Source organism: Nansenia antarctica (genome assembly GCF_963989245.1).
Source record: "Nansenia antarctica genome assembly, chromosome: 3".
NCBI lineage: Eukaryota > Metazoa > Chordata > Actinopteri > Argentiniformes > Microstomatidae > Nansenia > Nansenia antarctica.
Window position 1 is genome coordinate 64,318,183 of NC_137688.1, and position 27,723 is coordinate 64,345,905.

The window sequence follows — 27,723 nt, forward strand, 5'->3', positions numbered from 1 at the left end:
AATAAACCTTTGTATATAGCACTTTTCCTGCAAACGTAACATATCCACACAGCATAAAAATAATAATAGAATAATAGTAATCAGGAGGGAACCGGATGTGAGCTGGTGATTGGAGAGTTGCTGGCATCATATCTAAGGTGCCTACCACTGCCGTTGTGCCCTTGAGCAAGGCACTTAACCCCTAACTTCTCCAGAGGCTGAAGATGGCTGACCCAGAGCCCAGTCGTCCCCGGGGGTGTGCACGTGTGTCTAGGGGGTGTGCACGTGTGTCTAGGGGGGTGTGCACTTGTGTCTAGGGGGTGTGCACGTGTGTTGTCCCTGGGGGTGTGCACGTGTGGTGTCCCTGGGGGTGTGCACGTGTGTTGTCCCTGGGGGTGTGCACGTGTGTCTAGGGGGGTGTGCACGTGTGTCTAGGGGGGTGTGCACGTGTGTTGTCTCTGGGGGTGTGCACGTGTCTAGGGGGTGTGCACGTGTGTTGTCCCTGGGGGTGTGCACGTGTGTCTAGGGGGGGGTGCACGTGTGTTGTCTCTGGGGGTGTGCACGTGTGTCTAGAGGGGTGTGCACGTGTGTCTAGGGGGTGTGCACGTGTGTTGTCCCTGGGGGTGTGCACGTGTGTTGTCTCTGGGGGTGTGCACGTGTGTTGTTACTGGGGGTGTGCACGTGTGACTAGGGGTGTGTGCACGTGTGTTGTCCCTTGGGGTGTGCATATATGTCTAGGTGGGTGTGCACCAGGGGCGGATTTAGGATCGTAGGAGATCCGGGGCTTAGCCCAGAGGGAGAATATAATGTGCGTGCGGAGCGCGCCGGAAAATTTTGCCTTCAACCTTCAACTTACCACCACCTTAAAGCGGACAAAAGGCACTGGAGAACACATATACATTCACACCCTTTAATGAAGCAAACTAATTGTGGTGGTTCTGGGCACAGAGGGAGGTCAGCACACGTAGCTCCCCCTGTCAGTCACCATCATTTATATTTGTATAGAATTACATCATTGATGGGCTGAGGCTAGTTATGTTACAGTATGTATATCAGGGCAGACTCTGTGCTCACCACTTATATTGTATTTAGAGTCTTGTCCTGTGTTATATGACGATATATTACATGTATTGTTGGCCTGTGTATAGTACTGTGAAATCAAATCCCCCCTGGGACATTAAACAGACTTAGTCAGATATGGCCGAGGCACACGGGAAGCGGCATATTGGGCGGCCGCTTCCGAGGGCGGTATAGGAGTATTTCTGGACAAGGATCCGTCGCGCAACACCGCCCCCTGGGTGCCGGAATAACGGTGCTGGGCTCGAGGAGCCAGTCAGCTAGTCTGCCTGGCGGCCTCTTCTGGGACTGCCGGCCACGGGGTCGTGCGGCGGATCCTATGCAATAGGCAGGGGATAATTGGATGCTAGGTTGGGTTCAATTGGCTACCAAATTGGGTGAAAAAGGGATAAAATCTGAAAAAACAAATTTAAATAAAAACAGACTTAGTTAGTTAGCGTTACATCTTAGGATAGATTTGAGTCATGTTCTGTATACATACATACTACCATAAGGGCATACTTAATGTGGTTACTCCATGTTTACTAGCTGTAACATTAACGTTACATCATTCTTTTTCACTTGTTACTCAGTCAACCAGAGTGCAGATATCAAAGACTATCAGCCTGTTATTCACTTTATTTGTATAAGTATTATCCTTTGTTTGATTTCTTACCATGTACCGTAACAGTACCTTGCTATGTTTCATTTTCATTAACATAACGTTATGTTATGATAGCCAGCTAGCATTAGCAAACCGGAAAAGTAGTGTCAGTGAGTCAGTCACCTTTCTAATAAGATTCACAAACCTGAAACATCATCTATGTCATCACTGCTGGTGATGTCATTGTTGTCAGCTGCTGATACGGCTGCTGCAACAGTTCTTGGCGCTTGTTTTGTTGAAAACAACTTTGGGATATCCATCCTTACACTTTTGCAAGTCAGGCACTGATTGAGATCACTTCTTCTTCAGGGCAGGGTAGGCTACGCAGTATGCAGGCTAATGTCGCGCAGCTGCTGCCTCTCTGTTGGACTCCGGTACTGCACGTTACTCACAATAGTTTTTTTTTTATTATTTTTTTTTAAGTAAAACATTCGGGGCTTTTCAGAAAACATCCGGGGCTTGAGCCCCAGTAGCCACCCCCTAGCGCCGCCCCTGGTGTGCAAGTGTGTCTAGGTGGGTGTGCACGTGTGTCTAGGGGGGTGTGCACGTGTGTTGTCCCATTGTCTCAGGGGGTTATGTGCAGAAATTCCAGATTCCAACAGTGATTGGCAGCAACACTAGTAACTACTGTAGGTTTAACAGCCGTACCTTTTTTAGCTACTATAAGAGCCGCCTCGAGTCTTCACAATGGAAAGCTGCTATTTACACACAACGACCACTAGTTGGCCGCCTTGTAAATTAGCCCACTGAAAATCTGCAAAATAGCTTATCCTGAAAATGTAAGGATACTGGGGTGGTAGAACGCACATATCTAGGAAAAGTCATGAAAGGACAGTCCTGAAATTTGATTGAGTGCAAAGATATAACATGTTGTTCATTTTAATGTTTTTGTTGGAAGTGGCTTTGGATAAAGGCGTCTGCTAAATGCCAAAAAACGTAAATGTGATTGGTCATTAAACCATGGACTGGTTTTGTTTTTCTCTAACATCAACTGAAGAAAGGAGTCCCACCCTGTTTAGATAAATCTGTTTAGATAAAAGTTTTTTATATTTTCAGCATGATAACAACTCACACAAACCACAGCTCCCGCACACTGCCCCAACAAAGGACCGGTAAGGACCCGTGAACCAATAAACATAAAGAAGACTTACAATAATGTAAATTCAAATAAATACTCTGGCCAATCATGGGGCTCAGACTATAGCCGACTCCTTATTGGTCGTCACGTCGCTGCTAGGCAACAGGTTCGTCAGTTGTTGGCTCTTCAGTCCGTTGTCTTTGTTCCTAAAACAACAACAAAAACAACAAGAGTGTTTAAATGTTTACCTCAGAACGACTGTTAACATGAACTGTGCTTCGGTGCATGAGGACAAGTCAGTGACACATCCCTGTAGGACAGGCTTTTGGATAATCCCCAAGGTCCTGTCTTTCGTTGTGTCCTGTTGACGTTGTTGTACGCCTGTTGTCTGTCACTTGTTTTTATTTTCACTTGTTTGCCTGTTTTAACCTGCTGTGGCTTTCGCTCTTGTATTATGTTTTATTGTGTTTCTTCCTTGTTATGTAAAGCACTTTGTGACCCTTGGTCTGGGAAAGGTGCTGTATGAATAAATGTTACTTACTTACTTGTGTCAGAATGTCCTGGAAAAAGGTAGCAGAGCTTCTGTACCCCCCCCCCCCCCCTTCTCAACCAGCACTACCCCCCCCCCTCCCCCCCCTTCCCCCTCTCCCACTACCCCCCTCCCCCTCACCTCTCTGGGAACTCAATGTCGTCGATGGTCTCAGGCAGTGGGACGCCTCTGGTCTCCGGTAGCAACAACACCAAACCTCCTGCCAGGAACGCCAGACACCCTGCAGGGACGACACACTCGTTACCATTAACAGTCCCTGTGGTTGAGCGGCATCAGCGTGTTATAACACTGTTATTACACATTAATAACCCACCGAAGATGATGAGAGGCAGCTCCAGACAGATGACAGCTGTTATAACACTGTTATTACACGTTAATAACCCACCAAAGATGATGAGAGGGAGCTCCAGCCAGATGACAGCCAGCCGGTAGAGCATGAAGGGAGCTACGATGCCTCCCACGTCACACAGAGTAGAACACACAGACACACCCATGTTCCTGAGGAGACAGAGGGTCAGAGATCAGGGTCAGAGTAGAACACACAGACACACCCAGGCTCCTGAGGAGAGAGAGGGTCAGAGGTCAGGGGTCAGGGTTAAGGTTAGAGTCAGGGTCAGAGTAGAACACACCGACACGCCCAGGTTGCTGAGGAGAGAGAGGGTCAGGGTCAGTGGTAAGGTTAGGGTTAGAGTAAGGGTTAGGGTCAGGGGTAAGGTTAGGGTTAGAGTTAGGGTCAGGGTTCCTTACCTGACAAACGTGGGGTACAGCTCTGTGTTGACGAAGACCACCATCTCAAAGGTCATGGTGATGCCCAGACGCCCTATGCAGGCCAATATGGTCCGGAACCAGAACATGTCTAGAACAAGACAGAGAAACTCCTTTAACCTCTGACCTCTAACCATAATCCCAACCCCTACAATCCACATCACCATAGACTACCATTAAAATGACATGTGGGGTTCCCCAAGGATCAATCCTTGGCCCCCTTCTATTCAATCTCTACATGCTTCCATTGGGACACATCACAAAAAAGAACAAAATTGCCTACCACAACTATGCGGATGACACTCAAATCTACATAGCCCTCTCACCGAACGACTATAGTCCCATCGACAATCTCTGTAATTGCATTGAACAAATAAATGCCTGGATGAGACAAAACTTCCTCCAACTAAACAAGGACAAAACAGAGATAATTGTATTCGGTGCACCTGACATAAGATCGAAAGTCAGTGCAAAACATGATGATGAAACATCTCTCTCTTCAAACTAAAAAACTGGTCAGAATCTTGGTGTAATTCTAGACTCCAATCTAAACCTCAACAGCCACATAAACTCGATAACTAAATCAGCCTACTATCACCTGAAAAACACAACAAGAATGAGAGGTTTCATGTCCAAACAAGAACTTGAAAAGCTCATCCATGTATTTGCTTCGAGTAGACTTGATTATCGTAATGGTCTACTAACAGGCCTATCTAAAGGGGCTGTACTTTAATTTGCAGCTTATCCAAAATGCCACTGCTAGGGTCCTAACAAAAATGAAGACGTTTGAACACATTCACCAATCCTGAGATCCCTGCACTAGCTACTAGTCTCTCAGAGAATTTAATTAAAAGTGCTCCTAATTGTATACAAATCGCAAAATGGTCTAGAACCAAAATACATACCATCCCATCTCCTAACACCCTATATTCCACCATGGCCCCTAAGGTCAGCTGAGACTAATCAGCTAATCGTTCCAAGAGTGAAAACTAAACACTGTGCAGCAGCTTTCAGTCACTCTGCTGCATGCTCCTGGAACAAACTCCCTGAAGAAATCAAACAGGCCCAAACCCTACAAATATTTAAATCTAAGCTAAAAAAAAACGTCATGTTTTGCAACAGTTATGATTAAACATGAACAATTCCATCCATGTATTTTTATTCATTTATATTATCTTATTCATTATCTTATTAAATGTTTATCTGTATATCTATTCTTATCATTTTAATTTTAATTTTTTTAATCTGCTTACTTCTCCTCCACTACACTTGCCTTGCCTTATCTGGAACGGGTCTCAGAAGTCATCATAAGGCGACTCCTAACTACTAATGCTACTAACATTATGTATACTTTATTTTATATTTACTGAATGTAATGTTATTACTGTTGATGTTTATATTGTGTCTATTATCCTTGTCATGTTCTAGTGTTGAGACGGATGTTGGTGAGGGATGTTGTAGAGCTCAGGCATTCCGTTGCCTTGTGCCTTGTGTATCAGTGTAATGACAAATAAACAAGACTGGACTTGAGTCAATAAATAAAGGTCCAAATGAACTCTGGGGGATCCTAGACTCATTATTAGGACCAGGGGCGTATTTCATCAACGTCGCTAAAAGGAAAATCCAGGCTTATTCTGATAAATCTCGTGAGATTTAAAAAATTATAAATCTGGATTTATTCTTTAGCGACGTTGATGGAATACCACCCAGGTCTCAGATGTTATCTGAATGAGATTAAGGCTGTGTTCGCTGTAAATTCGCTCTGGAAATCTGATCAGCACTTGTGGAATGCCTCTTGTCCGATCAAATGACTTGGTCCCTTTATGACGTTGAACCCAGTGTGCGCTCCAGCGCTGTCAGAGCGTATTTACGAACACAGCCACTTATAGCGCCTTTATCCAAAGCGCTTTACAACGGCCTCTCATTCACCCATTCACACACACATTCACACACCAATGGCGGCCAAGCTACCATGCAAGGCGCCGACCGGGCCCGCTCACTGGGAGCAATTTGGGGTTCATTGTCTTGCCCAAGGACACTGCGACATGTGGCCAGCCGGGGCTCGAACCGCTGCTCTGCCAACCTTGCGATCAATAGACGCCGGCTCTACCTCCTGCGCCACAGCCGCCCCATAACTGAACTCACGCTCTGGGATCATGGAGGTGATGAAGCAGGCGGCCCCGGCCACCATGTTGGCGGTGGCGAAGGGCAGGCGGCGGCCGATGCGCTCGATGGTGAAGAGGATGAGGAAGGCGGCGGGGAACTCCACCAGGCCGGAGATCAGGAAGTCGATGTACACGTCTCCTCCCAGAATGCCCAGACGCATAATCAGCCCCTGGTAGACCACGGCACTGGTGAACCTGGGGGAGGGGGGTTAGAGGGGTTAGGGACACGGAGGACGTTTCATACAGTACTCAGGGTTCCCGCGCTGGTTTTAAAAAGCCTTAAAGTCTAAAATCCAGCAATTGAATTTATAAGGCCTAAAAAGGTCAAAATGTTCAGTTATTCGGGCTAAAAATTAGGTGCTAGGTCTTAAAAATGAGATCCTGCAAGGAAATCAGTCTGACCAAAATCTATTTACGCAGAAATGAATCAAGCTGGAACCAAATAAATGCCAATTCGCTTCCTTTTTTGTCTGTATGGCAGTGAAATCCCTAATTCCATCACCTCGAGGATGACAAAAAGCTATCACATGGTGTCACGAATAGGTCTAAAATTATATTCAAAGAGGTCTAAAAAGGTCTTAAATTTGACTTGTTGAAACTTGTAGGAACCCTGTGTACTGTGTGTGTGTGTGTGTGTGTGTGTGTGTGTGTGTGTGTGTGTGTGTGTGTGTGTGTGTGTGCGTGTGCGTGCGTGTGTGTGCGTGTGTGTGGGAGTCTGAAGTAGAACACTAGGGGAGGCTGGTGGAGGTAGAATTCCATTCCATGCAGGGGGAGGAGGGGAGAGGAGAGAGAGGAGAGGGGAGGAGGGAGAGGAGAGGAGAGATGGGGAGGGGAGAGGAGAGGAGAGATGGGGAGGGGAGAGGAGAGGAGAGGAGAGGAGGGAGAAGACAGGAAAGGAGAGGAGAGGAGGACTTAATGATCTTGGCCTCTGGGAGAGGAGGGAGAGGAGAGGATAGATGGGGAGGGGAGAGGAGAGGAGAGGAGAGGAGAGGAGAGGAGAGGAGAGGAGAGGAGAGGAGAGGAGAGGAGAGGAGGGAGAGGAGAGGAAAGGAGAGGAGAGGAGGAAGTAATGATCCTGTGTTTAACGTGGTCAGTAGATGCTGAGTGGGTCTCACCAGTTGAAGCTCAGGATGAAGGTGTGTTTCCTCATGTTGGGGGTCCTGATCAGGTCCATGAACGTGGCTGTCGACGTCTCAGCATTGTCATCTCTCAGAGTCTGGAAGACACAATAAACATTCAATCATTACATAACTTAACATATAAAATATATATTATGTAATATATCATTTAATATATGAAATATATATTATTTGTATAATAATATGTAACATAATAACTAATTTGGATAGTTCTGTAGCTGCTTTTACTTCTGTAACTGCTGGGAATGAGTGTAAAGAGACTATGAAACTGGTGCCTCAGACTCTCTGGGCAGGTTAAAGAATATGATGATGAGTGAAGTTGAGGTCGATGTCTGTGTACGTTTTTAAAGGATGTTGGCATAATGTTTATTAGTTTTAATGTGTGAATGTACACTACCGTTCAAAAGTTTGGGGTCACCCAGACAATTTCGTGTTTTCCATGAAAACTCACACTTTTATTTATCAAATGAGTTGCAAAATGAATAGAAAATATACCGTATTTTCCGAACTATAAGTCACACTTTTTTTCATAGTTTGGCTGGTCCTGCGACTTATAGTCAGATATACGACTTATATATCAATATATAGAATTTCATACTGACAGACATGAACCAAGGAGTAAACATTACCGTCTACAGCCGACAGAGGGCGCTCTGGGCCGCTCTGGGCTTGTGACAACTATATGCTGCTCCTATACCACTGAAGAAATGAAACATTAGCTTGTTGAAGCTAAGCAAACGGTAGCTTGGTGAACTTGCTTACTGGTAACTTGCTTGTTGGACTCGCTGGCTTGTTATGTTAATTTAGCCTATTCAGCCTCCCAGGTATGTTCTTTATGCTATTGTTTTGCTGAATAACTGTTAATGTGTTACGTTAACATACCGGACTTCTATTCAGCCTGTTGTTCTGTGTGCTATTGTGTAGTTGAATAAACTTGCCTTTCCAGATTAAATGTCTGTTCTTGGTCTTGGATTTTGGGAAATAAATGTATAAATAAATGCGATTTATAGTCCAGTGCGATTTATATGGTTTTTTCCTCTTAATGACGCATTTTTGGACTGATGCGACTTATATACTCCGGAGCGATTTATAGTCCGGAAAATACGGTAGTCAAGACATTGACAAGGTTAGAAATAATGATTTTTATTTGAAATAATAATTTTGTCCTTCAAACTTTGCTTTCGTCAAATAATGCTCCCTTTGCAGCAATTACAGCATTGCAGACCTTTGGCATTCTAGCTGTTAATTTGTAGAGGTAATCTGAAGAAATGTCACCCCATTCATCAGAGCAACGCATCCGGGTACTTTGCTCTCCCATCATGTCCACGCCCCTTTTTGGGTGATAGAAGCGGAGAAGTTTGACTGGCGGTCAATTCATCAGAGCAACGCCTCCGGGTACTTTCCCCTCCCGTCATGTCCACGCCCCTTTTTGGGTGATAGAAGCGGAGAAGTTTGACTGGCGGTCAATGGGAATTTCTGGTCTTTGCTACTTTAATCCGATAAAATAAGAAAACCGTAGTGCTTTTTAGATATTAGGAGCCCAAATCCGATGGCCAGTTAGGCAAACTATTATATAGTGTCGTTGCCGATCAATGATCGACGTCGTTATATAGAGAAAATTAATGAAATAGGGGTTGATTCACCAGATCAGTCATACGTCATCTCCCTGTCATCAGGGATTTGTAGTTCTTCAGTTGATTTGCCGTGGTCCTAACGTCTTCACCTCCAGTCCCCCCAACAGCGTTTGCTTTCGTTTCTTCTTTGAACATTTATCTCCCATGATTACAATAGAAATATCATGCACAGTAGCACTAGTCGATAGCCGTTATGGGTGAAGGGTTAGTAGGTACTAAGTAGTACCTTAGTAGGCTAGATCAAATGAAGAACTACACATCCCAGATGACAGGGAGATGACGTATGACTGATCTGGTGAATCAACCCCTATTTCATTACTTTTCTCTATATAACGACGTCGATCATTGATCGGCAACGACACTATATAATAGTTTGCCTAACTGGCCATCGGATTTGTGCTCCTAATATCTAAAAAGCACTACGGTTTTCTTATTTTATCGGATTAAAGTAGCGAAGACCAGAAATTTCCATTGACCGCCAGTCAAACTTCTCCGCTTCTATCACCCAAAAAGGGGCGTGGACATTCTGATGACAGGGAGATGACGCGCAATTGCTCTGATGAATGGGAATTTCTGGTCTTCGCTACTTTAATCCGATAAAATAAGAAAACCGTAGTGCTTTTTAAAAAAATGTGTGCCATCAATGTATAGCTGTGATAGAGATTTTAACCCAGATGTGTGCCAGGCCTGAAAGGCACCATCATTTAATGATGGGGGAAACAGAATATTTTTAGAAATTGGACCAGATATGGAGAGATGTTTCAAGTTAAAGGCTAATCGGAATTGATTCCAGATCCTGAGTGACTGTTTTACCACTGGGTTGTCACCACATTTTCTTAAAGGAAATGGAAGAGAGCAACACAGTAAAGAGGACAGATTGGCAGGTTTACACGACTCCCACTCTAGTTGGGCCCAAAAAGGAATGACCTGCCCTTGATCTGGTGGTATCCAGTGAAGGAGGCCCATGAAATTTGCTGCCCAGTAATATGATTGGAAGTTTGGCAAGACCGCCCAAATCTTTGGATTTTTGTAAGTGTTTCTTCCCAATGCGTGGTACTTTGCCATCCCAAATGAAAGACAGAAAAGTCAGTTCAATTAGAGTGAAAAAAGATGTGGGTATAAAAACAGGTAAACATTGAAAAAAATACAAGAACTTCGGGAGCACATTCATTTTTATAACATTGACCCGGCCAATGAGTGAAAGAGGTAGAGACCTCCAGTATATAAAAGACTGCTTGAGCCTATCGACTAGAGCAGCAATGTTTGCCTTGAATAAGTCTGAGTGCTTTCTTGTCACCTTTACTCCTAAATATGTAAACTGGTCTTGGACCACTCTGAACTGAAAGTGGGAAAATTAGCTATTCACGGCAGCATTGTTTATTGGGAACACTTTACTTTTCCCAACATTCAACTTATACCCTGACACTTTGCCAAAAGCTTCCATAACAGATAAGGCCTTAGGGAGGGAGACATTTGGATTAGAAATAAACAAAAGTAGATTGTCAGCGTATAAAGACAGCTTAAGATTTAAAGTCCCACGAGAGATACCCTGAATACCATTGTTAGCCCGTAGTGCTACGCAGTGGCGCCGGCAGCCGGAATCCTGTACGCACTGTGCATCCACATTTTTTTAAAGGATTTTTTTTTTCTGTAATAAACGTGCTTAATAATTATATGTATTTTGTGTTGTGTTGAACTGGGTATATTTGCAACAGTGTTGCGGAAAATGAAGATTTCTGCCGAATGCTGCTAACACTGGAACCACGTTATGAAACACCAGTAGCAATCACGAGTTGTTCAACTGGTAGTGCAGCATTGTTTTTGTCCATCTTGATGGGTCTGACGTCTTGGAGCACCGGTAGCTAGGAAGTAGGTTACTAGGGAAGGTACACGCCTACCTATTCTCCTCGTCCTGATTGGTCAGCTGTCAGAAAGGCGCTTGACATCACACAGCGCCTTTCTGAAAAGTTAAAAGGCAGCTGCGCTTTTCTCACGCTTTTTAAAAGGCGGCCGCTTTTCCCCTTTTCCCATAGGGTTGTATGTAAAAAGGCGCTGAAGGCCACGCTTTTTTCTTAAAAAATAAGTTAAGTGTGAACACCCCCTAATAAACTCTTTCACGTTGCGTTCAGCCAATCACTCATTAGTTTGTTGTTTGTAAACATAAAGACCAATGATTGGTGCTTACGTCACTGTCATTTGATTTGACTTGTCACTCATTTCTGGCGCTAAAATTATTTTCAACTAGCTCAACTAGCTTCCTAATTAGCTGTCTAGTGTCTGATTTGATGTGAAAATGTCCAAAAGACAGTTGAGCCTTCTTCAGGCATTTGGGAGAGGGAAGAAAATAAAAATATGCGAAGAGAACACCAGCGAAGGCGCCAGCAGCAGTCAGCTACATGGTGACGAGCCCCCTACGGTAGCTTGCTGTGTAGCTAGGCCGAGCCCCGAGGACACACAGCAGCAGAGGTATGAGGTTGTATGTGCTGGCTCTGAAGATGACATTGGCTGTGTCATTGGTGAACTGAAAACGACATCAGACTCTGTAAAACTGAAAATGTTACAGACGAGATTCAAGCCTCCCAGAGGTTGGATACCCCCAAGTAGGGTAATATGTGGGAAGCAACGGAAAATACCGGAGGAGTTTTTTGATGAGAGCATTTACCCCACTCTGCGTTACAGTAAAAGCGTTGATGGCGTTTTTTGTGTAGCTTGCATGCTTTTCTCATCAGGAGACATGATTCTGAGAACGAAGCCACTTACTGACTGGAGTAATGCAAAGAAAATAGTTTCAAGACACTTGTCAACTCCAGCTCACATTAGTGCCCAACTGCGAGCAGGTGAATTTGTTGATGTTGCTTCGGGAAAGAGCCAGTCTATCTATTCCAAATTAGATCGCTCACACCAACAAGCAGTAGAGCGCAATAAACATGGACTGAAAGCAGTCATCGATCTAATTGCTGTTTGCGGACAGCAAAATATACCCATTCGAGGCCACACTGATGAGCGAAGTAATTTCCAGGCGCTTCTGAAATACCGTGCTGAAGGAGATGAGAATCTGAAAGAATATTTCGAAAATGCACCAAGTAACGCAAAGTACTTTAGTCATCAAATCCAGAACGAGTTGATTGAACTATGTGGGAAACAGATTCAAGACAAAATTCTCAACAAATGCAGGGATGCCAAGTGGTTCAGCTTATTGGATGATGAGACTGCTGATAAGCAACATAGAACAAGTAGCTCTCGTAGTAAGATACGTGGACTGTTTTGATTGCAGCTACTCTGTGCGAGAGGATTTTGGGGATTTGACACAACAGGCGAGACCTTGACCCAACTTCTGTTAAACCGATTAAGAGAACTGGATCTGGATCCTGCTCGTATGGTTGGACAGGGGTATGACGGCGCTGGGAATGTCAGTGGGAAGGTGCGAGGCGTTCCGGCGCGCATCAGATTCAGATTCAGATTCAGATAACGTTTATTGCCACTATGCATTACACATATAGGAATTTGCTTCGTCACCACAGCAAGTGCGTTTATACTTTTTTCACGTGTCAAAAAACAGGACAACACAACAACCACAACACAGGACAGACAACAGTGCATCAGAGTACAGTACCCTGCTGCCGTCTATGTGCACTGTAGAAATCATGCGCTAAACCTAGCGATTGTGCACTCAACGAAAATCCCTGTGGTCCGCAATACTCTGCAAACAAGTCGAGAGATAGTAACCTTCATCACAGCCTCCCCAAAGCGCTTACAGTGCTTACTGAGCAACAGTAGCAGCAAAAAACCCCTCCAAAAGTTCTCTGATACCCGCTGGTCTCAGCATGATATGTGTCTGTCTACTATAATCGAAAACTACGAGGACGTGTTAACCACACTGGCTGAGCTGAAAACAGACACTGACGCCAAATGCAGCTCCACAGCATCCTCCCTCACTCGGGCCATGGAGACCTTTGAATTCATCGTCTGTCTAATCATTACTCAGGAGCTTCTTCACTGCCTGACACCGCTGAGTAATGGCTTACAGAATCCAAAATGCGAGCTACCTATGGCCGCTCAAATGGCCACGGATCTTGTGAGTGTGCTTGAGCACAAAAGAGATGACTCCACATACAGCGATATATGGGGAAAAACATGCTCTCTGGCTGCGATTGTTGATGTTGTCCCTTCACTGCCTCGCATCGCCAAAAGACAAGCTCACAGGTCTAACACACCTGCAGAAAACCCACAAGAGTACTGGAAAAGAATCATTTTCTTTCCGTTCATCGACCACCTGACCACAGAGGTGAGAGACAGAGTATGCCTTGCACTGCCACGTCTTAAAGCCCAGTACCTTCTACCCGACAAATTGCCACTGTTGACGGACAGTTTATGGAGGGAGATCAAGGAGGAGTATGGTGCGCTGATGCCCAGTGTTGACACTGCAGATATGGAGCTTAATCTGTGGAGGGAGCGCAACAGGCCGCATGATACACCTGTCACCAGTGACATCCTCCAAGTTCTGAGACTAACCGCAGACTTCTACCCCAACCTGCATACTGTCATGAAGGTTCTCCTAACAATGCCGGTGTCCACTGCCAAACATGTACATTTCAAGCCTGCAAACTGTGACACTTTAAAATAACGTGAAAAAAATACTTTTGTGCAACATGACAACCCTAGTTGACTATCTGTGCAGTATAGTACAGTGGATTGTGTACATAGCCTTTATTTATGTAAACCAGCTCCTTACCTTCTTGTGATTTTATGCTTTTTCTAAAATGTATTTTTTTTTTCCCTTTCCTAACACCAGGGGAGCCACCCCTCCTAAATTCCGTTGTTTGGTACCTGTACTGTAGCAATGACAAATAAAGTCCATTCCATTCCATTCCATTCCATTCCTTGAAGACATATCTCCGGAACAGCATGACAGACAAGAGACTGAGTGGACTTGCCCTTATGAATATACATCATGATATTCCTATTGATGCGGAGGCCATTCTGCTGGAGTTTGATGCAACGGGGAGGCGCAGACTTCACTTCAAATAGGTAGGAACATTTTATGATTTTATTGCCAGTCGGATTGGTTTGGTCTTGCTTTTATTGTTAAGTGGTGCAGCGGCTTCTGTCTGGGCTAGCCTATATTGTCACATATCTGGTCGTTGAAACGTGTATGCTGCTGTGTGTGTTGTAGGCCTAAAGTGAGTGCAAAACTCTCGTTTCGGTGCTAGCCTATGTATTGGTGCGCTGTCACAGTGTCACCAAATAGGCCCTTTGTTTTCCCCATGTGTTAGGTGCGCATGCGCTGTCACCTGGGCTGTTTTCATCTGACGAGGTCGTCACGGCATAAGGGGAACGCCCACCTGGCGGGCAAAACAAATCGTTCTTCCGCTGCCTGCCAGCTATTTTATCAGGTTTTTACCAAGTAAGTAGTTGTTTGACAAAATGCTGGATAGTTGCTGTGCAATCGGGTGCACTAATCGACGAGGAGACGACCCTGGGTTGGGCTTCTACAGAATTCCGTCAGAAAAAGAAAAACTCAGAGGAGAAGATTAAGCTCAAGTAAACACTGATGATTTTAATTATTTACTTAGCCACTTTACTCGATTATACTGAGCCAATTATCACTATTGCACTATTGTCATTGTTCATATTGTATTCCACCCCTGTACATTGTACCGCACATTTCAAATCTTTTATCTAGTATTTTTTGTATATATAGTTATTTTCTAATCTTATGTCTGTACATATATTGGATTGACTGTACATATAATCCATGTCTGTACATATATTGGATTGACAATAAAGTTGACTTTGACTAGCCTAGTTATTCTATTTTTAGTCATTATCTTTGCATAATCGTTCTGACATGGTTTGTTGTTGTGGACGCTACCAGCTTGGAGTTGGTTGTATAGGTCCTTTAGCTAGCTAGCTAACATTAGCATTATTGACCGATCCAGATCTAACAGATAACTGTCTGTACTTTTGTACGCTTTCATCCTGGCGGCAGTGTGAGGGGAAAGATTCTCCACAAGATGTATGTAGACATCACCGAACTGCAGCTCTGGCAGCGACGTCGCTGTTTTTAGTGATTGAAATACTGCGGCAGGTGCTCTATATGGATTGCAAGTGTCCAAAATGTGTAGTTTGTTCACATATCTTTGTTTTTCTTCTTTGAGAGGTGATCTAAATAATTGTTGCTTGAAACAGGTGGTTAATGACAGGGCAGTGCTGCAGTTCTACGGAGTTTCCACTATGTTTTGGCCGCCAGGGCTCTGTGCCAGTCACGTGACTGAAAACTATGAATAGGTGATACAATCATCCAACCTATGTATATTGTAGGCTAGTCTGCGCTATTTCTGCAAAGTTTTTTACGTTTCTGTGCGTACTATGAAATCGAATCCTGCCGGCGCCACTGGTGCTACGGCGAGGGGCTCGACCGCGAGGGCAAAAAAATTGGAGACAAAGCGCATCCCTGTCTCGTGCCACGTTGGAGAGAGAAATACTCTGAAGAAATGTTATTCGAACGCACTGACGCCATAGGGGAGGAATATAGAGTCTTGATCCACATCACAAATTTGGGGCCAAATCCGAATCTTGGAAGGGCGTTTATCAAATAGTCCCACTCAACGCGGTCGAACGCCTTCTCCGCATCAAATGATACCACTACCTCAGGATCCTTTGATGCGGGGGAGTATAACACATTGAGGAGCCGTCGAATGTTGAAAAAGGAATGTCTATTACTAATAAATCCTGTTTGGTCAGAATGTATTACCTCATGCAGAGGGCCTTCCATACGTTTTGCTAGGAGCTTTGTCAGAATTTTAAAGTCCGAATTTAGGAGGGATATAGCTCTGTAGGATCCGGGCTCCAGTGGGTCTTTATTTTTCTTTAAGAGCAGAGAGACAGATGCCTGATAAAAGGTAGGCGGAAGAGTCATATTTTCCAGGCACTCTGCAAATAATAAAGATAGAAATGGGGAAAGCTGTTTGGAAAATGCCTTATAAAATTCATTTGGAAAGCCATCTGGGCCAGCCGCCTTCCCACTTTTCATAGAAGATATGGCAGCCTCTATCTCTTCAGAGGAGAATTCCTGTTCTAAACTATCATGAGAGTTTTAACTAATCGATGGGATATTAAGGCCATTAAAGAATGAGTTAATCACTTGAGGGTCCTGAGCAGTGGCGGCTGGTGCTACACATTTTGGGTGGGGCACAGATTATGGGGGCATGCTCCACGGGGAAGAATATCAACTTTAAAATCTGGATTTACAGTCGATTTTAGCATGAGAATAACAGTGTTTCCCCTAGGTTTGCTGCCTTGGGGGGGTGGCATGGACCCCCCCCCCCCCCCAGGGGGTAAGACCCTGCGACATACCAGCGTCATGTCCAGGGGGTGTACTAACTTGTACATTAAGCCGCCTCACGCTACGGAAACAGGAGATATGCTCCTTCCCTATGGGCCATTAGGCTCGAGAACCATCGGTTCTCAAGGCTACTTACTTATGTGGTCTTGACTACCTGTCCACTTTCTTACCTGGTTCTTGCTCTCTCTCTCTCTGGTATAACATAATTATAATTGAATTTTGGATTGCTGTGGGCAATGCAGTCAGATAATGTCATTTTGACATTACTCTCTCACCTGGAAAAAAAACATGTCCAACTATACTATACAAAACAGACATTTCAAATGCTTCAATCCACTGTCCATGTACTGTAAATATGCCATTATGGTATTACCAATGAAGCCCAATTCTAGCAGAATAAGAAAGATTGTATATCTAATTTAACTTAAGTAAAATAATAAAGTGCCTCCAGTTAGCTCTTTAGCTGGCATGTGTGCAGCAGACTAGCTCATCTCATCACCTCTGAGCTAGCTAGCTTGATAGTTCTTTGACACTATTTACACAATGGAATTATAGTCATTGTCAAGTGTCAGTCAGACACTTTCTAGTCACAATAATAACGACCAATTTTAACCAACTTTCTCTGTCAGAACACTCAGCAATTATATTTGCTAACGTTTCAACTTGCTTACTTTCTATCTGAAGACATCTCACCCGGCAAAAACTCTCTCGCGTCGCGCGCACAATGTTGTATTTCTGGTTTGGAGCCGGAAATTGCAAAACGTCACGTTTGACGTCAGACTTAACAACCGGATATTCAGGGCGCAATTTTTTGCGCCCCGGCCGAGAAATAGGAGACAGCCAATTGGAGCGCTGCTACAGCTCACGTGTAAGCCAAAAGTATTTGGCCTGCCATAGACTTGCATTCGGCCGGCGCCCCGACTCCTCCCCCTATGTATTTTAACAGTGAATTTTACACACATTTTTTAATGAATGCTGATAGGCGCCGACAGAATATCAGCCGCATTTTGTGAATAAACAATGTTTATTTAAATTTTATTTTTTTTACAAATCGCAACTAGGAAGTGAAGGTGGGGGCGGCACCCCAGCGCCCTCTATCGGCCAGCCGCCACTGGTCCTGAGAAGATTCTGAAGTATAAAGAGATGCGTAGAACTGCTTAAAACGATTGTTTATTTCCTCATGAACAACAGTAGTGGCGCCAGAATTAGTCCTTATTTGAGGAATAATACGTGCTGCTTCTGACTTGCGAATCTGATGAGCAAGCAATTTACTGGTCTTGTCACCTTGTTCATCGCTGTACATACCTTATGTTTTGTTGTATTGTTCTTCCCATGTTGGATGTACGTTTATCTTGTAGATAGTACTAGTTATTTGTCTGTATTATCTTGTAGATAGTACTAGGTTTTTTGTCGGTCTTACATGTAACGATGAATTGAGAATCAAGGACCCCAATTGAAATAAGCCAGTGGCTTTCTTGGGTTTTTATCCTGTTAGTTGACCTTGTATGTAATATGTACTTTCATGTACCTACTTCTGCAAATCTTCTAATAAAGTTTTCAATCAATCAATCAAATTCATAAATCCTATAGCGGGCCTGTTGAAGCAAGCGCACTACATGTACCGTCAAGAGACTGTCATATTCCGATTGGAGCAGAAGACGTTGTGTGTATAGATCTGGTGAACGGTCTGTTGCATATCTTCCATCAAGTGTAGCAATTAAATTGCTTATGTCACAAAGTCGTTGTGTGCGCTCCTTATTAACTGAGGCTCCAAAGGCAATGGATTTACCAAGCAGAGAGGCTTTAAGAGACTCCCATATAATAGAGTAAGACATGCCTGGAGTTGTATTAATTTCTAGAAATAAAGGGATTTCTATAGACATCATCTGAATAAATGTTGTCAGAGAGCAAGAGTAAGTTAAGACGCCATTGGTAGCACCTAGGGGTCAGTTGTGGAAATGTCAATTTAAGAACAACGGGAGCGTGGTCTGAGATAACAATGCTCTTGTAACTAGAGTCCTGAAGGTTGGGTAAAAGTTTTTTGTCCATGAAGAAATAATCAATGCGGGAAAAGGTATGGTGCACATGGGGAAAAAATGAATATTGTCTAGCTGATGGATGTAGAAAGCGCCATTCATCGCACAGGCCATATTTCTGGAGAAACATCTGAATTAATAATGCACATTTCGACGGACCAGTGACCCTCCGGGAGGACCTATCTAAAGCTGGGGACATAACCAAGTTGATGTCACCCCCCTAAAATGAGTGAGTGTGAATCCAAATTTGGAATAGTAGATACAAATGCGGATATGAAATTTGTTACGTCCCAATTGGGAGCATATAAATTGGCCAAAACAAGTGGAGTGGAAAATAACTTCCCTGTGACTATAACATATCTCCCTTTGGAGTCCGTAATAACATCTGACGCAATAAATGGTGTGGATTTATTAACCAAAATGGCAGCACCTCTTGATTTATGATGAAATAATTGACCTACCCAGTCCTTGCGGATTCTAAAGTGATCACTTAAATGTGTTTCTTGTAAGAATGCAAAATTCGCATTTAAACCCTTAAGATGGGTCATGACTCTTTTTCTTTTAACAGGATTATTTGAATGAATGAATGAATGAAAGCTTTATTTCGAACATGTGTAGAAAGAAATAGTCATAACAACAAAAGACAAAACAAAAACAAGAAAAAACAAAAACAAAAACAAAAAAACAAAACAAAAAAAACACTATTTACTTAACATGTCCGAAAAGGAGCAGGAAGAAGCATAAGCTTATTTAATCCTACCCCTTCTCCAATAATCAGAGATTAATAATTAATAATCTGCAGTTGACTTCAATATTAATATATTTTTTATTTTTTTATTAAATCAAATGTATTTACATATTTACATATTGACCAACAATAGAAAACAGATAATGTAAATAAACAAATAATCTGTGGAAACAACTGGTGACTATCAAAGCCCTTCTTCCTCCTCGTACCTGGTGAAAACCATGTTTTTATACCGCTTTTTGAACTGGGTCATGCTTGGACACCGCTTTAGCTCCACACTCAATCCGTTCCACAGCTTCACTCCACATATAGAAATACAAAAACGTTTTAACGTTGTACGTACATAAATATGTTTTAAATGTAACTCCCCCCTCAAATGATAACTCCCATCTCTATCAAAAAACAATTTTTGAATATTCCTAGGGAGTAGGTTATTTGCTTTATACATTATTTGTGCTGTTAGAAGGTGGACCAGATCCGTGAATTTTAATGTTTTTGATTTTAAGAATAATGAATTTGTGTGATCTCTATAACCGGAATTATGAATTAACCTTATGGCTCTTTTTTTGCAATATTAATAGTGATTGTAGTCTACATTTATAAGTGTTGCCCCAAACCTCCGCACAATAATTTAAATATGGTAAAAGCAGTGAGCAGTAGAGAGTGTGGAGTGATTTATGGTCCAGAACGTGTCTTGCCTTACTCAGTACTGAAATGCTTCTTGACAGTTTATTTCGGACATTTTTTATATGAGATGACCAGCTTATTCTATCATCAATTATCACACCAAGAAACTTAATTTCATGAACTCTTTCAATGTCCACACCATCTACCTGTATCTGTACTTGAGTATTCATTGTATAATTACCAAATAACATGTAGTTAGTTTTGCTTAGGTTTAATGATACTTTGTTTATGTCAAACCATCTTTTTAATTGGCACATTTCTGAAGTAATCATCTCCATTAGCTCCTTTAAATTCCCCCCAGAACAAAACATATTTGTATCATCTGCGAATAGTACTAATTTTAATGTTTTTGATAGCTTGCAAATATCATTTATATAAAGAATAAACAGTTTCGGACCCAATACTGACCCTTGGGGGACGCCACAAGCAATGTCCAAGCATGACGATGAATACATTCCCAACTTCACAAATTGTTTCTTGTCTCTTAAATAACTTCTCACCCAGTGCAATGCTACCCCCCTGATCCCATACCGTTCCAGTTTACTGATTAATATGTTGTGATTGATTGTGTCGAAAGCTTTTTTAAGATCAATAAATACTCCAACTGCATACTGTTTGTATTTACACCCTTTACATTCCAAGAAATATATTTTATATGATCTCTATCACCCTGAGCATTGGCATTAGTTCTCCCCGTCATACAACCTTGAATGGTAGTAGATACATCCCCATGAACCCACAGTCAGTGTAGTAAAGAATGATGATGTGATGTGTGAGTGAACAAAAATAAAATAAAAAAACACGATAAAGAAAAAACAAACCTAAAAAATCAAACCTGAACAGTAAGCCACTCTCCCCAACCCCCCCACCCCCTTCCCTGGCAGTACCTTCCCAACTAAGGTACAAGCCAAAGCAGAACATGTTATTTCCAATGTTGTTTGTAAAGTAAACTATCCCTTACAAACCCCTAGCTCCCTATAGGTAACGTATAGTTCACTGTCCATTCCTCTTTAAATGCCCTGTTTTCACCGTCAACTTTCCTCTTTAGACCTTTGAAGAGTGACATTATGTTTATCTTGCTAGCTAGCAGGTTAAATGTTTAGCTAACTTCACCAGACACGCAAACAACCAATCCAATAATAATGTGACCTTGTCTGGGAGGAGGGGGGAATAATTATCAGAACAAAAGTATGTTAAATAATCATTAGAATAAGTTAGGCTGCGCTACATCGTCAGTCCACACATTTATTATTCAAAAATATGGAAAAGGGTGAAACTACGTTTCAACGTTGTTGAGAATCATAACACAAACTCGCTAGTCAAGCCAAAATACTGCAACGTAATGGATTGGACTGCTACCTAGTTAACTATAACACTACTTTACATTGTTAGCAGGCTCACAAAACAAGCTGTGTTAGTTGACTAGCGATGTGTACTGTTCAGCTCTCCCTCTAGTTAGCTGAATGGGTGAATCTTCTGCTTACTCCGGCAGTGCGGGTGAAATGACGAGACTTGACACAATTCGGTTTGCTTTTCCTTCTTCCTTAATTAAACAGATTGTAAAACTGACAAAACACATCGATCCATTAGTACATATAACAACCAAACAGTGAACGAATTAACAGAAAAGATTTAACAAAACACAATCATTCAGAGCTCAACTCACCAACTCCCATCTCTCTCTACAACTAACCTTCCGTTTCCCCTGTCACCCAGATTACACTCATTAAGCCCGCCCCCATTTCTATCTAAGCCAATCACTCTCCGCATGCATACTTTTAACCAATCACAAATCAAACAAATAAAATAACCTCCAAATGAACTACCCTCCCATGGATTAGCCAAACATGTACATTTTTCGAAAGAAAAGTCAAAGCATTAGAACGTCACATTTTTTAACAATCAATTACTTAACTTAGCCTTTGATTATGTTCGGGCCCGCCATCTAGTGGCTCAATTTTTTGGGGGCCCGAGGCCAAACTTAGTTGCCGACCCCTGGCCTATATACTTGTTTAGATGAGATTTTAATATTAATACCACTAGGCCATCGTGACAATATGACGGTTTGTAGCCTGCTGCTGATATCACCACAGTAGTAAATATTATTTTATTAAAATATGAACATATAACAATAACTGGGGCTAGCTAGTATGACCTACGCATTTAATCGGTCAGCAATTTCTTGCCAAACCATTTCCCTCGCCTTGTTAATTGAGGCAGTATTACACTATTTTACATCTTATTTTTCGTCTTCATAAAGATCCATCTTCATTTCGACAGTTCGACTCTTCGGGGCTCTTTATGCCTGCGTGCACGCGCCCATATCGAGGATTTCTAAGCCGGTGTTCTATGAACACTCATGACACAAGCCTGATCCTCGTTCGAGGAATCACCTGAGGCTTGAATTCCAATCTCGAGTTGCCTGATCGCGGCATTTATTTTTATCGCCTATATACTAATCAACGTTCGTGGAATACCCCCCTGGCCGATAGCTAATAATGCAATAATAAAGAGCAAGACTTGCATGAACCTTACACACACACACACATATACAGTGGGGGAAATAAGTATTTGATCCCCTGCTGATTTTGTACGTTTGCACACTTACAAAGAAATGAACAATCTATAATTTTAATGGTAGGTTTACTTTAACAGTGAAAGTCTGAATACCAACAAATCCCGAAAAAACACATTATATAAAAGTTGTTTCTTGTAGTTGGTCACCAGGTTTGTGCACATCTCAGGAGAGATGTTGGTCCACTCCTCTTTGCAGATCCGGAGGGGAGAGGGACGGAGGAGAGAGACAGAGGGACGGAGGGGAGAGAGAGAGGGACGGAGGGGAGAGAGAGAGAGAATGTGTAGCCATTATTTAACTGCCCCCCACACACAATCCACTAACCTACCCGTGTGCATTTGTGTGTCTATGACTGAGTGTGTAGGGGAGTGTGTGCGTTTGTGTGTGTGTGTGTGTGTGTGTGTGTGTGTGTGTGTGTGTGTGTGTGTGTGAGAGAGAGTGTGAGAGTGTGAGAGAGAGAATGACAGTGTGGGATAACTGTGTGTTTTTGTGCGTGTGATACTTTGTTGGTCTGTGGTGAGCCTCATGTGAGGGAGAGAATGACAGTATGAGGAAGAGTGTGTTTGTTTTAGTGTGAGACTGTGTTGGTTTGTGTGTGTATATCTCTCGCACACTCTGCATAACAAACCAACTAACCATAACCTACCAATTAACAACCATAACATACCAACTAACAACCATAACACCAATTAACAAAGCTGAGGTCAAGTTTCCTACTCTCGTGTGTCTCCACCTCCCTTCCTCTCTGGTGCATGTAAGGTGCTCTGAAGCGTAGTCTGACTGTGGGGAGCATGGCGCGTTCTGGCCTGTAGAGGGAGCCAGACTTTTGGTGGAGAGGGTTGACGGTCTGATTACGGACAGGTGTCAGTGATCAGACTCGTTCTCTTTCATAGTATTAATTTCGTATCTCACTATGGGAACGCCCCCTGCGTGACCTCATCAGAAGCTGAATTACACTGCGCCAGCCCATTGGCTGGCCCAGGCGACGCTTGTGTCACGAGGGACGGGACCCTCCGCCTATATAAAGCAACCGGTAGTAGGAGGAGGCAGAGACACGCGGACACTGAGAGAGGAAGAGAGAGAGAGATAGAATAACTGTTATTATTTAGGAACCTCTTCAGCCCGTCAGTGGCGGGGCTGAATCTGTCAGGACAATACAAACTCATTGACTACACCGTTCCTCTGTGCCTAGAGACCTTTACACTGCCTTTCTCCTCAATTGTCCGCCTATATAAGGCTTACACACGGCGTCTGTCGTCATTCAAAAACCTCTTCTCGCTTCTCCACTTCCCCCGGTAGTAGGAGGAGGCAGAGACACGCGGCCACTGAGAGAGGAAGAGAGAGAGATAGAATAACTGTTATTATTTAGGAATAGGAACCTCTTCAGCCCGTCAGTGGCGGGGCTGAATCTGTCAGGACAATACAAACTCATTGAGTACACCGTTCCTCTGTGCCTTTCTCCTCAGTTGCGTCTGTGCTCCATTTCATTACTGCAGCTGCAAGACTTGAAAAGGACAAAAATAATGATGAATGTTCAAAGCCCCTCGGCTGTCTACCTCCTACCTTCCTAGCTGACCACTCGCCCACAAACGTACCCCTGCAAGTTTTTTTTCTTCCACATGGAGCTGTCTGCAAGGCACGCACACCTTTCAATCTAGTTTTGACTCCATAAGTGATCAGGCAGAATATTATAATTTGGCCTGACTCTAAAATATGACTTGCACTGTACTGGGTTACATGGTGTTATACAACACAGCTAGTTCTGTTTAATTGTATCACTCTACTGCACAAATCAATCTAGCTACTGTGAAGCTTGCTATCAATTGGTAGCTAGTTAATAATGTGGCTGCATTTTCTAGACGGCAGTGTCCTCATAAAACTCATCTGCTACATTGCAAACATTTGCTTGCTAGCTAACATAGGACCACACTGTAGCTAGCTAGTCCTCTGCTTGCTAGCTAACCCACGCCGTAGCTAGCTAACACCACACTGTAGCTAGCTAGCCCAGCTTGCTAGCTAACACGTAGGCTTACTTGCGTTACGGCAAATGACACATTTCTCTCTATATAGCTATACCAGTGGCGGCTGGAGCTAAAAATGTTGGGTGGGGCACAGGTTATGGGGGCATGCTCCACGGGGAAGAATATCAACTTTAAAATCTGGATTTACAGTCGATTTTAGCATGAGAATATACTGTATATAGTACTGTCCAGACAGTTGTCTTGTTTAGCCATTCAACTAGGCATTATTTATTAAATGGAGAAAGACATGGAACACAATGCAATTGTGATAATAAATGTGTTCTTTGTTACTTCTTTAATTAAATTAAAGTGTACCTTTCTATTATCATACAATATTTCCTTGAACATGTAAACTCTATAATCATACAGAAAGCAGAGGAGAGAAGCGCTTCTGTTTGGAGAGTAATAATCCCAATAAGGTGCTCTTTGGAGAGAGGTGCAGTAATATCCAAGAAAAAAGGGGAACCAAGGCACTCTTATTGTAGAAAAAATTAAAAAGCCTTTATTAGGAGTGGCTATGCCGACGCGTTGCGGTCTTCTGACCTTCCTCAGGGCACATGGAGTACTGGTACAAACATTTCACTTATGAAGACAATGAGTGGAAGTGACATCATAATCAATGGGTGGAGGTGACTACCCTAGTGGTCAACATGGGTTATACAGGTAAATATGTACCATGAAACACCAATTATGTACAGTAAAACCAAACACCACAATATATAGATATGATTGAAAACAATGTCAAAACAAAATTAAAAACAGCTGTATGGCCATACAAAAATTACAGAAATGGAGAATAATCAATTTCTTCATTTAACCCAGGGGAAACCATGGCATTGAGTTTAAAAATCCAAAATGTTTCCCTTTGTAGGAGCCGTTTGAGCCTGTCCCCTCCTCTGCGAGAGGAGTGGACCACTTCCAGAACCACCACTTTTAAAGAACTGGGGCTGCTATGGCCAGCCTGTTGGTAATGCTTAGCCATAGGATATTGGTCATTGGATGTTCTGATGGCATAAACATGCTCTGCGAATCTGTCCCTCAGTCTACGCTTAGAGCGTCCCACATAGAAGCAACCACATCCACATTCCAGCCTGTAAACAACATATGTGGTGTTGCAGTTGGAAAAAGACTTTAGCTGGTACCTGAAGCCACTTGTATCTGTGAAGTGCTTGGTTCTGATCATGTGTTGACAATAATTGCAGTGTCCACACTGGTAATGGCCTTCAGGGGCTGATAGCCAATGCTGTTTGGTTTTAGGCACCATGTCACTACGCACCAGTTTGTCCTTGAGGGTGGGTGCGCGTCGGTATGAGACAGACGGGGGCTCTGGGAGTGCATCATGCAAAGCTGGGTCACTTTCTATGATGCTCCAGTTCTTTTTTATGATGTTGTTGATGCGAGCCGCCTCCCTGCTGTATCGAGTGACAAAATAGATCTGTTTGGGTTTTTGGGCTCGGTGTGATGGTCTGAGGAGGTTAGCTCTCTCCAGAGCTTTGGTTTTGGTGAGGGATTGATCAAGAAGGCTGGGTTGGTAGCCCCGTTGTTGGAACCTTTGACATGCCTTTTCCTCAAAGTCCTCTTTCCTGTCACAGATGCGCCGCAGCCTTTGGAATTGCCCAAATGGTATATTTTTGATCAAGCTGGAGGGGTGAAAACTATCCGCTCTAAGGATGGTGTTGCGGTCTGTGGTCTTTCTGTAAATAGTGGTATGAAGTGACCCTTTGTCAGTTTTGATGATTTTTAAATCAAGGAAATTAATTTCTGTTTGACTGTAATCAATAGTCAATCTGATGTTCTCATTTGTGGAGTTGACATACTTGTGGAACAGTAGCAATTCTTCTTCTGACCCCGAAAAAAACAATAAAATGTCATCAATGTATCTGCCATGCATGTTCGGGGCCGAGGCAGACGTGGCAGTAGTCGTGCTTGTCCTCCGCTGCTTGGAAGTCGCAGCAGCAGGCGTCCCGGAGGAACTTCTTCATAGGCGGCGGACGATCCATATCTTGAAGGGAAAAGTCTGGCGGGTTCTCCAGTCTCAGTAGTCGTCCTTCTCAGTCTCAGATATAAACCTGTGCTGAAATTTTTGGGAGAATGAGGGATCGAAGGACGCCCCTTTATATAGCACCCCAGGGCGGGCGCAGGCATTGAAAAAATTCAGTCATTGGCTACTTTAGGTAGCGGGGTAAACCAATAGGAGCAGAGCTCCCCTATGGGGCGGAGCTCCACGATATAGAACGCACCAGCATAAGAGCAGATCACATCCATTGTGCCCCTCTGTGTTGCTGCCTGAGATGAGGCCAAGCCACAGCTGGCAGTGGTAGTCCTGGCACTCTGGGAGCCATCAGAGGAAGTGTACCCAGAGGTGTCAGTGCTACTCTGACTATACGAAAATAGAATATCATAACAGCAGGTGTAAAATGGTTCTTCTTCGGCGTATGGGTAGTTGTTTTCCGAAATCTAGGTGTAATTTCAGTATACAGAGTAGATTGTCCTACAAAGACACTTAGATTTTGATTTAGTAATCAAAAAATCAATAAGACCCCTATACTTTCTTTTGTTTCTTTTTTGTTTCTTTTTATTATTACTACTCTATCTTTTCTGTTTGTAAAGCGTCCTGGAGACGGTTCTCCTCCTCGTAGAGGCGCCCCGCTGTGCAGGAGGGTCTGAGGCGGGGGGTCTGGGCTGAATGACGGTGTCCTGAATAGACGCCCGCATGTCCTCCTCTGAGCCAGTCTGCCTCAGGGCCTTCTTCTCTGAGGTGGTGGAGGATTCTCCATCATAGGAGGACGGACTGCTTGACTGCTCAGTCAGCAAGTAAAGGGGGTTCCTGAAGGTGTGGATTCTCACCCTCTTTGGGGCGACCCCGGGGTCGTGTTCCACACAACTGGCTGGTGAGGAGGAAGGTTCTGATGCCTCTCCGTCTGTCGGGGGCACAGGGAGGTCCTGTGAGACCGACGTGCCGGGCTCCTGCAGGGGTACGAGATCGTGGTCCAGTATGTTGTCGAACACCGTCTCCATGAAGCCTGCCACGATGTCGTCCATCTTCTGGGACGGCATCCAGGTCCCTGGATGTCTGTCGTCTAGCTCCTCTGACAGACGGCACTGGAGTTCCCTCTCCAAGTCCGATGTCACCCTGGTTCACATCGTCCTTCACCCTTTCCAGAACACTGGTCACCATACTGCATACTGGCATACTAGCATACTGGCATACTCAATGAGAATATACAGCATACTAGATGCAGCGTTGCCAACTCCTCTGTAATGGAAGTAGCTGTTGGCTC

General features: G+C 43.5%; 1 protein-coding gene across 1 annotated transcript in view; it reads right to left on the reverse strand.

The window, feature by feature from the left end:
• The window catches only part of LOC308154265 (solute carrier family 22 member 3-like), a gene marked incomplete at both ends in the record, with an annotated part of 60,483 nt that extends 32,984 nt beyond the window's left edge, over nucleotides 1-27,499 (reverse strand). The window contains 2 exons of the mRNA XM_080527432.1: nucleotides 7,373-7,473; nucleotides 27,065-27,499. Of these exons, the coding sequence (XP_080383558.1) occupies nucleotides 7,373-7,473; nucleotides 27,065-27,499 (536 nt within the window). The remainder of the gene's footprint in view (nucleotides 1-7,372; nucleotides 7,474-27,064) is intronic.
• Between the last annotated feature and the right edge of the window lie 224 nt (nucleotides 27,500-27,723).